General features: G+C 41.0%; 2 protein-coding genes across 4 annotated transcripts; one reads left to right on the top strand and one right to left on the bottom strand.

Annotated features, from left to right (window-relative positions):
- The first annotated feature begins 76 nt into the window (after positions 1-76).
- On the top strand, positions 77-2,939 carry LOC115626848 (cytochrome P450 12b1, mitochondrial). The gene is made up of 6 exons (XM_030522348.1): positions 77-199; positions 335-467; positions 754-1,000; positions 1,062-1,178; positions 1,236-1,662; positions 2,277-2,939. Exons 1-6 carry the CDS (start codon positions 98-100, stop codon positions 2,862-2,864), a joined length of 1,614 nt encoding a protein of 537 aa, XP_030378208.1. The 5' UTR covers positions 77-97; the 3' UTR covers positions 2,865-2,939.
- Positions 2,881-6,979, bottom strand: LOC115626833 (clumping factor A). Of its 3 annotated transcripts, XM_030522317.1 has the most exons (9): positions 6,795-6,979; positions 5,422-5,658; positions 5,006-5,364; positions 4,677-4,937; positions 4,474-4,606; positions 3,982-4,098; positions 3,472-3,849; positions 3,262-3,351; positions 2,881-3,204 (listed from the first exon to the last, which is right to left on the bottom strand). In XM_030522317.1, the coding sequence occupies exons 2-9, from the start codon at positions 5,654-5,656 to the stop codon at positions 3,014-3,016; spliced, it is 1,764 nt and encodes a 587-aa protein (XP_030378177.1). In that variant the 5' UTR covers positions 5,657-5,658; positions 6,795-6,979; the 3' UTR covers positions 2,881-3,013. The 3 variants fall into 3 exon arrangements, with proteins under 3 accessions (XP_030378177.1, XP_030378187.1, XP_030378195.1); XM_030522327.1 differs by lacking the exon at positions 3,472-3,849; XM_030522335.1 differs by lacking the exons at positions 2,881-3,204; positions 3,262-3,351 and having other exon boundaries at positions 3,825-3,898.
- Positions 6,980-10,993: the final 4,014 nt, after the last annotated feature.

Consider the following 10,993-nt stretch of genomic DNA (forward strand, 5'->3'; position numbering starts at 1 on the left):
GCTGTTGCATTCTAGAAAAGCACTTATAATAGATATAAATTCTAGTATTTGCAATAAGTTAAATAAAAAGTTCTATAGTAGTAATAAGTTTTCGAATATGTGGCAAAAACAACGACTAAATATGTGTGTCAAAAAGTGTTGTCATCATCAGCTGTTTATTACTCGACAGCTGAGTGGCGCTGCAGTAGAAAGGCAGGAGGTAAGTATGCAAGCAGAATTGCGCTCTTCATATTAAAAGAGAGAAAGAGAGCAAAATACCAAAACAGAGAGCCATTCACCTTTGTGTACAAACAAACAAGCCCACTTGGAAATTTGACGATAAGTTTCGTTACAGCTCAGCCAGAAGGTAATGGACGAAACCGAGCCAGCTCCTGCACGAATCGATGAGGAATGGTTGCAGGCTAAGCCGTATGCTGAAATTCCAGGACCTAGTGTTATGCGCACTATATCCTACTTCTTACCTGGCGGTAAATTGATCAATTTCTGTTTGTTTCTACTCCGTGAAAAGAAGGTTTGGTAAAACTTTGGTCAAATTTGTTGCAACTTCTTTTCTTACTCACTAAAATTGGGTTGATTTAAATCAAAATTCGTGCTTGAATTTAGTTTCAATCATAAAATACGGAACTTACAAATCAATTAATATAACCACTATATGTACATACTTGTATATACAACAACATCGATCAAGGATCACTCTGTTCGCCTTTAGTCGAGTTGAGTTTATTTTACCAGCTTTTTTATCCTGCCTTGCAGGAAAACTTTACAACACAAACCTAATTGAGTTAAATCGTCGTATGCGTGAGTGGTATGGTGATATATATCGCATGCCTGGCATGATGGGAAAACCGGATGTTGTGTTCACATACAATCCGAATGATTTCGAGGTAACTTATCGCAATGAGGGCCTGTGGCCCATACGCATTGGCTTGGAGAGCTTCACCTTTTATCGCAAGGTTCATCGTCCGGATGTTTTTGGCGGCATCGGCGGACTGGTCTCGGAGTAAGCTGCCAAAACGTTCAATGTTAATGAAGTTCCCTTTATCTTAAAGTTTCTCACTTAGACAAGGTAAGGCATGGGCCGACATACGCAACAAGGTGAATCCCGTGCTGATGAAGGTGTCGAATGTACGCCAGAACTTGCCACAGATCGATCAAATTGCTCAGGACTTTATAGAGAAGTGGGAATAGTTATTTAAGTTCATATCAGAATTTAATTTGGAACTCATTCTTTGTAGACTAGGGACCTTGCTCGATTCACAGACGCATACAATTAGTGGGGACTTTCACGAAGAACTGAAAATGTGGGCTTTTGAGTCCATTAGCTATGTGGCACTCAATAGCCGCATGGGCTTGCTGTCTGACCAACCAGATGCTAATGCTGCTCGTCTAGCTCAGCATATGACCGAGTTTTTCGACTACAGCTTCAAATACGATGTACAGCCATCTATTTGGCCCTATTACAAGACGAATGGATTCAAAAAGTTTCTGCAAACCTATGACAAAATCACGGAGATCACAACGAACTACATCGAAGCGGCCATTCAGAATTTCGAAACAGAGGACAATGCGAAGCCGAAAAGTGTTTTGGAACAACTACTGCGTCTTAATAAACAGATTGCTGTGGTTATGGTCATGGATATGCTAATGGCAGGCCTCGATACGGTAAATAATTATGAACTTGCATTCCAAGACTGCACTAAAAAATCGTCACTTAAAAAATCATTACCAAAAATATTGCCACGCAAATTATGGCCTTGGAGTTAATCGAATTTAAAAAAAAAATGCATTTCTTTTCGAATTTCTAAAATCTATTGCTTTTACTACACAAGATAGTTTTGTCCCAATATCATATTAGGACATTTTTCCATTTCCAAATTCGATTAACATATTTGCGGAATTGAAAAATAGTTCCAATAACGGATGAATAATTCGCTTTCAAAAGTAGGTAGGGGTAGAAGCTGCGCTTTAGTTTAAAGATTTAATTCAAATTTTAATTTTATATGAAACGAAAAAGGCCTGATTAGCTTTTTATGCGCATTAAATTTTTGATTCATTTTTTAATGTTGCAAACCTATTGCATATATCTGTGCATGTTAGTGTAATTTTGCAAATAAATGGCTGTTTAATTAAAACCCAATTACAATTTGCATTACACATGTGCCTCAAGTGTCTAGGCAGTTATTAAATGAAAATTATTTTATGAAACAGCAAATTTTGGCGTACGATTTTTATATTTAAAAAAAAATGTATTCCATATTTCTCTCTATTCATATTAGACCTCATCAGCGTTTGTCACCATTTTGTACCATTTAGCGTGTAACCCCGTGAAGCAGGAGCGGCTTCGTCGTGAATTAAACGAAATTCTGCCCAATCCCAACAATGCTCTGACCAATGAGAACACCAAAAATATGCCCTATTTACGCGCTTGCATCAAGGAGGGACTGCGCATTACGTCCATCACACCCGGAAACTTTCGCATCACCACAAAGGATCTGGTGCTGTCCGGGTACCGTGTGCCTCGGGGAACTGGTGTGCTCATGGGTGTGCTGGCCCTTTCAAATAGCGACCAATACTTTCGACACAGCGCCGACTTCATGCCAGAGCGTTGGCTGAAGGCAGGCAGCAGCGCCGATGCCTGCCCTGAGGCCCGCTCCAGTAACCCCTTCGTCTATTTACCCTTCGGCTTCGGACCCCGAACCTGCATTGGCAAGCGTATCGCGGAGCTGGAAATCGAAACCCTACTGATTCGTTTGCTGCGACAATATAGAGTACGCTGGCTGGGAGATCAGCCCCTGCAGTACGCGAGCACCATTATCTTGGCGCCGCAAGGCAACATTCAGTTTAGTTTCGAACCGATCGCTTAGCCAAAAGGTTATCAAATTATTATAATATACGAGTACGTAGTATTATGATTTATTAAATTCAGCAGAACTGAAAAATTCAGATGTATTAGTGACTGTGGAGAGTTGGTAAGTAGTTGGATATTGGATAAGAGAGTGGGGACGGGGACTGTTTAGCGTCGGTTGCGCCCACGATAGCGTTGGTTTTGATTTCTTTGCTGCTGGTGCGGGTTTTGTGATTTTGGCTGACTTTGTGGCTGATCTGGCTGCGCATAGGGCTTCATAAATATGGAGTCGAAATCGGAAGCAGGCGTTTTCTCTGTCTGTGCCTGTACCTCTGCTCCAGGAATGGGACTGGAAAAAGCTATAGAACGAAAGTGAAACCACTGGTGCTTGAAGGCCGCTTAATTCAGGCACTCACCGATTTTGAGGTATGACTTGTCACTCGCACTTTTTTGTGTGGATCCTGGCCCAAAACAATTATTGAGGGCATTAAAAGAGCTTGGGGAACCTGTCAGGCGAAGAACAAGATATGTATGTGCATTAATTGTTGCCCATAAATAGGCTTCAAATCGAAACAGAAATAGTAGACTACAAAGCATGCAACAATGTGGAAAAGTGTTCAACAAACCGATTGGACTATAAAATATGTCCTCGGAGGAGGTAGCGGGTGTTAGGGTCTCAACAGTTGGAGTCATAACGTTAGGATAATTGGATGGGACGATTAATTGGGTGGTGGACCTCCGAGATACATTGCCATCGTTTGGTGCTTCATTTCGCTGCTTTTCAATATCTTGATAGGACTGATAGGACTGGGCGGAATGAACAGTACAATTGCTTTTGCTGGTGCTGGCGCTGGTGCTGCTGTCCGTTTCATTGTCTTCGTTATCGTTATCGTTATCATTGTCAGAGTGGCTATCATCGTTGTTGCTATCGTGATCGTTGTCATTGTCCTTGTCATCGTCATTGTCATTGTCATGATTGGAGTCGGTGTCGTGTTCAGTGGTTACTGTTGTGTTTAAAGATATGTACGGAGTAACAAAAACAAAGACAAAATACTGTTGTTAATTTGTTATTTTGTTAAAAGAGATGTGTCCGAATAGATTGTTTAAGGTGTACGAGCATGCCAGGTGAGATTTACCTGCTGCCACAGTGTTGCTAGTGCCGTAGAGACGTGTTGACGCAGCGCTAACGTGTCCTGGAGAGGCCTTCCACTGATCCTCTTTGGGCAGGAGCTGCTGGGATATCGACTGCACGGCTGTTGAAAAAGTGAGACAGAAGAAAGACAGAAAGACTACGTGAGGACAGTTCGCGGAAGGTGAAGCCAAACTGTGCTGAACTCAAGTAAAAATTTTGAATTTTCAATATGCTCGTAGATGTGTCAGAGGGGTAGACGGGGAAGGGGGCCGTTTAAAATTAAGAAAGCTGCAAGTTATGGAATGTTTTGAGCTCGAGTATATTTTTGATTTCATGACAAGATTTTGAGTTTTTCAGTTACTTCATTTGATATGCTTAGAGTTTATGCATTTTTGTTCGATACCTGTTGTAAACCTAGGACTTAGGCAATAGCTACTAACGACTGTTTATAGGTAGGTGTGTAGATGTACTTCATAACATTTCTAATGCCCATTACCAAGATCTGATGACTGCGCTTGCAGGGGCTTCTTATGATCGTTGCCATTTCTTGTTATCGGCTCATTGTGGCCGAGATCAGTTGCTGGCTCCGCCTTAGCTTTAACCTCGGCCTTCTCTTCCTTCTCGTTATGCTGTAAGTGGATGTACAAGTAGGATGGATGTTAGAATGAGATGAATGATAGAGCTTGGCTCTGCTCTTACCTCATCGTGCTTCTCCAATTCCGAAGCGCTTGTTTCGGCACTGCTATCTGTATTGGAACTATCATTGCTGCTGTCGCTGTCATCATCGTTCTCCTCATCTTCAGCATCGGGCACAAAATCGACGTCATCTTCGGAGTTCTCATTCGCATATTTCGCCAGCATTTCTTCAATGGTCAGGTTGTGATCGATGCTGCAGTCCTCATCCCGTGGCCGCTTTGCGATCGGCTGTCTTTGTCCCGCCTGACTCTGATTTTGGTTCGACTGAAAAGCAATAAAGATGGCATTTGTTTTGATTCGGTTTCCTACCACGTTTGGCGCACTGAACGCACCTTCTGCTCAGAAACTCCACCACGTATGTGGAATAGCCGACCACTGTTTTCCCTTTGAACTCCTGGTCGGCAGATGGCTCGTGACCACCAAAACGCAAACTTTTGGCTGTAATTCGTGCTAGAACCCATGGCAGCCTCCTGCTGGCGTTGCCGCATGACCTTCAACCCATGAACTCGTATGGCGCGCAGTTTGCGTCGCCGAGTTTGTATGAAATAGATCACATCCGAGGGAGATACCGGTCCGTTGCCAATCATCAGAGCGCCCAAGGAGAGCCAAATGCGCGTGAGTCGCAACACTAGGATCATCCACAGAAATAGTGTCCAGGGCAGAGGACGCTCCGGCAAACAGGCGTTTTCATCTACCGTGTTGGAAGTCTCTTTAGTCCTTTGTTAGTTTAGTTCGCATTGTGGCTTACCTCGCGGCAAGCTCCACTTGGCCGTATCCTCGATCATCTTCAGTGCTCTATCGGCTCGCTCGATGACGTATTGGCCCAGCCATGTGCTGGCAAAGCGCTCGGCCTGCCTGCGCACCTTGTCGTAGATTCCTCCACTGCGTGGTTGCTGCTTCTGCAAATCCCTGACCTCGTCTTCGTCATCATTCATATGTGGTTGCTTCTGCGCCACCGCCATTCCTTTCGATTCCTGCGCCATCTCTGCAGCAACAATTTAGGAATGTGTGACTAACGCATTTCAATTTGCACATGGGATTTGGGTTATAATTTAATGGCAAGCTGATTATCCCTAATTGTTTTCTATATGTGTATGTTTGTAAAGATCATGCGTTGGCATAAGACTTTGCGTGATTATGCCCTGCAAAGTCAGCTATAAACTTAATGTCTGCTGCGAATGCTGTGAATAATCCGACTATTATCAGTTTGCATTGCCGCTTTCGATTTAAATTTGTTGTTTTTAGTGGCGACTGTCTGTCGAAACTTATATGCGATGCGATAAGTGCGAAAAGTGGCAGTGACTAACAACAAAACTGAAAACAAACTAAGTGTTTTAAAATTAGAATGTCTGAACTTTGGTCGTACCGCTGCTAACCATAATTCAGTAGGAAGTGCTAGGAACAGTGTTGCAAGCAGACTTATATACATAGATCCGCTTCCTGGCGAGACTTTCTTAAAAATAAAAAGCTAACTGCCTATACATACATATGTGCATGGTCGTAAAGCAACAACTTGTATACTACTCTATACTTGTACTACATAATTGTATGTAGATTTATATACGCTAATTGTTTATATTTATAGCGCTTATTGCATCGCCAAATACGTGAGTAAAAACATATTCAATTAAATAACAAAAACAATAAAGTTATCAAATTTGCTGGCGGAAGATCAAAGTGTATCGAAAGTAAATGCAGGCATGCGAACGAAAAAGACAAAAAGCGAAAAAAATCTCAAATCGCACACTCACTACCACAGAATCTGAATAGCAATGTAAAGAGCATAAAGAAATTGCACAGCGATTTTTTTTAGAAATCCTCCTTCAACTCTGACAGTTCAAGAAGACGAAAACGAGGAAGAGGAGGCATACAAAAAACTAACTGCGACATTAAACTTGTTGGACTCTCGCTGGCTCTGTCCCTTTCCATTTAGCTACGCCTCCACCTTTTTTCGACTTCGACACCCACCTTTAGCATTACAAAATGTGCAAGCGCCAGCGAACTGATAACGGTAGTTTTAATTAAATGGCGAAGTGAAAATTGGAAAACAAAGTACGCGGATTAAACTAGCACTTAGGCTTAAACTATGTACTATGTGGGACATCTGATGGCAATACTTACTGCACTTGTTAATAATGTATGTATATTGTGGCTCAAAATATTAACCGAAATGTTTTTGTACTAAATGTGTTTTTACAACAACTTTAACAACTTTTACAACAATAAAAGCCCTTGCGTCTTAAGGCACCAATTTAAATCCAAGTCACTGACAATGTTTCACCTCCAAGTGTGTGCGACGATGCAGCTGCCCAACTCCCGAGAGACTGAACAGTAAAATTCTTACGAGCCGAATCTGTTGGTGCCGTTTAAGAACGGCTCAGAACATCTCGCACTCGCTATTTTTCAAAAGCAACTCAAACAGCGGGAGAGAAAAAGAGAGAGAGGGAGCAACAAAATGAGTGCACAAGCCATTCTAAACTATGTTCCATTTAGGCTCTTTAAATGTAAGTGTGTGTGTATGCACTTTGTAAAGTAATCATTTTGTTAGCCTAATTAAGGCGGCTAATGTTGCAGAGAGGTAGGGGTATGGCTTTTGTACCAAGTTTTCTTAAAATCCTAATGAAGCAGCGTGGAATGCAACCGCAATGATCTAAGAGGTTAGAAAAGTATAACAACCGCGGCTGATGATTGTATATACTTGTAGTATAATATGATGGTTGTATATACATCTAATTCTGTTTTTACACGGTAGATTGGTTTTAGAAAAAGTCGTGAAAAAACCGTGTAAAAAAAGACATGGATCATAGGTTATTTTAAATCGTGCTAAAAGGAATAATGTCGTGTAAATGTTCAAGCCGAGCTAAATCATAACCGTGTAAAAACAGAATTAGGTGTATAGTATAATATGATGGTTGTATATAATAATTTAGGCTGAGGGCTTCTTTGTAACGGTTAAAGACCGATGTTATATGTGTAGGCTGTACAGCAAACACAAATTAAATGGAACAAAAATTAATCGGCGGTTGACAAAAGTACGATTTACCTCAAACTGTTTTTCAATAGCAAAATGTTTGTTGATAGCCCGATTTCAGCTCTATTAAAAAAATATTCAGATACATACATATGTATGTATGTAAGCGCTCACTTGAGAAATAGTAGAAAATGCCAAATAATCGGGAAGCGAAACAACAATTCTATTGAAACTTTACCCATTTTCACGGAAAATTTCCGGTAAATGACGGGTCTCTTAAACTAAAGATTAACATGTTTTAAGGGACGCACGCCTTGTAATAATTCTAGCATTAAATTAGGTTCACGATTTAAATATATTGAAACGTAATAGTTTTTTTTATGTAATAAGAACATTAAGTAATTTTTAGTTATGTTTATATTTTTTCATTTATTTTTATTTAGGCGCGCGATATCTCTCAATCGAATCAAACCACAAATCCACTCAAACGCAGGCTCTCTGGCTCAGAACGAATGTACGAAAGCTTTCCGTGCGCGACTAGAGAACAAAAGCTTTGCCCAAATATTTAGTTGCGCAAAAACTCTCCACGGAAGCGGACGGGCAGACACCAAAAAGACCAGGACGCGTTACTAGCGCGCGTTAACTGTGCAACACGACGTGGTTAGCGCAGGCAACACACAAACACACACACACACATACACAGATACCAATGCAAACCTACATGTGAGCTAGGACGCGACTGACCAAAAGCAGAGAACGCTTGGCCAGTCAGCCATTCAGCCAGCCAGCCAGCCAGCCAGCCAGCCATCGCCATTCATTGCCATTCATCTGACGCGTGTGTAAAAGTTGAAAAATTGTTTGAGCCCAATTAAAAAATATTTGGCAAAAGCTATGTGCGGTGTAAATTATTTACATACATATGTGGAAAAAATGTTGTGGCAACGTACATGAGCATATAAAAGCCCGAGCCGAGTGCGAGCGCGAGTGCCCATCGTAGATACAAGTGTGTGTGGAGGAGCAAAGGGAGGCCCGAAAAGCAATGTAGCCAGCCGAGCGTGCGAACCTACCAATCCACCAATCCACCAATCTACCGAGCTACCTACCTACCGCATACTCGTATGCCGCCAATCTTGTAGCGGCCTGTGCTGTGCTGTGCTGTGCTGTAGTGTGTGTGTGGTGTGTGTGTGTGTTTCTAAGACCACACATGGCAGCAAACAGCAGTATGTGTAAGTGATATGGAATGTGTGCTGTGCCATACCTATTCTGTTATTGTTTATAAAATGCTCAGTAATTGATAAACAGCAGTACATGCAACCACACAAATGGAATGATATAAGTCGCCAAGAGTGTAGAGAAGAAAACAACAGTAAAGAAATATATGTGTCAATACTATGTGCCTTACACTGTTGTCAAAGTATATACACAAGTATATAGTGCATACGTAGGCCTACATACATATGTATGTATGTATGTATATACAGCAGGCTCTCACAACTCGCACGTAATCCTTAATCCCTTTTCGTTTGGTTTCCACTGAACTGCGCGCCCCCAGCACTTGACCCGATGATGCTTTAGCTCCGACTTAGGTTGCGTTTTAAGCTTCACATTCTGTGCTATTTTTATGGTGGCGGCACACACCCACACTCACACACACACACACACACACATGACACCTGTCCAACCGCCCCGCTAAGCTTTTTAGGCTTAAAATTAGCACGTTGCTGGAAAAATTTGTTATTGTTTGGCGCAGTGGTAGCAAAAAAATGTGCACACATATTTTGTACCAATAAACATACAAGTATTTGTCAAATAAAAAGGGGAAAATATTCTACAGAGATGCTTTTGAGGAGAACGAGCCTCACATTTTTAATTATTGCTGAGACTGGTCAGAGGTTATCGCGTAGGGCTATATATATATATATATATATATATGTAGATAATCGAATCTAAGCCAAAAACCTCTCTACAATAATGTAATTATAACATAATTCAGATTATTACATTATTTCCAAACGAACTATAAGATTTCAGTTCGATCTTTAGTTCAAGCAGCATTTTTCAAAAATACTCGAATATATATTAATAGGCATCATATTTTTAATTATGGCTGAGACTGGTCGTGGGTTATCGTCTAGTGTTATGCACATACGCGTTAGTACAAACATTATTGTCGGCCCATATGCGATCTTCTTAGGGTCGGCAGCTGTTGGCCTCGTCGTAATTTCTTGCAACATGCCAAGTGTGGCGACAATGAGATATCGCCTCTGGCCTCAACCTTTCGAAAATAGTTTTCCTCCCCAGCCCCACTACGCCTCCCTTCACCAGTTAATTGCACCTGCAGTTGGCCCAACAATGCCTCTGTAATAGCATTCTGCATTATTTATGAATATGCTAGTGAGCTGGTTAGTGGGCTTGTGGCCATTGGGAATGGCTACAACGTACGAGTATAGGCCACCTTTTGATTACAAACATTACCTTCGTAGTGCCAATCAAGTTCAATGAGTCTAATTGACCACTCCAGTGGGCAAGTGAAGGATATGCATACGTCACGGTTGGCGGCAACCTTTACCCTTACTCAACATGAAGGATACGAACTTATCCTTTATTTATGTACGAGCACCGTGCCGTGTTCGCCTCCCACTTGTGTCGCGACAATCCACAGAGCATGTGTAGTTCGGGTTTTATGACACCTTCCCCTCGCGATAGAACAGTATCACCAGAATACGCAAAATGTATTTCCCCGCCCTTTGGATGACAAAACGTCTTTAAAAAAGTTAAAAGTTCATTGGTTTTGTCTTGTTTTTATGAAAATTGAGTGAATTTAGTACAAAGCTTTGTTAAAACTCCACTTCGTATAAAAGTTTTTTGTATTTTTAAATAAGAACTTAAGTCCACGTAAATGTTCAAACTTATAAAAATAAAACCGACTGGCATGCAAATACACTGCTTGAAGCAGTGCTTTAAACAGACAGAAAATTTGGGCTGCGGCTTATTTATGATCAATATTTAGTTCGAAAAATAAACGAATAAAAAATAATAAAACAGCAGCTAAAAGTATTGGATGGCTTTGCTTTAGAACGGACATTACGCAAGAAGAAAACAAGCAGATACATCACTTTAGGAGATCACTAAGTAGATTTTGAAATAATAACGATAAATAAATATTGAATGGCTCTGTTTAACTGTTGAGCTTTAACCATTTTCGATCCGAAAAGTCCTATCTATAGTGTTTGCTAAGTATTAGTTTGTGCCATTTCATTTATTATTGATAGGACTACCGTGGCTAGTATTGGTTTTTTCATTTATTAATTTGATGAAGAATTGTCAATATATACTTGCACTTACTTCT

The sequence above is a fragment of the Scaptodrosophila lebanonensis genome, unplaced genomic scaffold, assembly GCF_003285725.1.
Source record: "Scaptodrosophila lebanonensis strain 11010-0011.00,11010-0021.00 unplaced genomic scaffold, SlebRS2 tig00000001-arrow-pilon, whole genome shotgun sequence".
Lineage (NCBI taxonomy): Eukaryota > Metazoa > Arthropoda > Insecta > Diptera > Drosophilidae > Scaptodrosophila > Scaptodrosophila lebanonensis.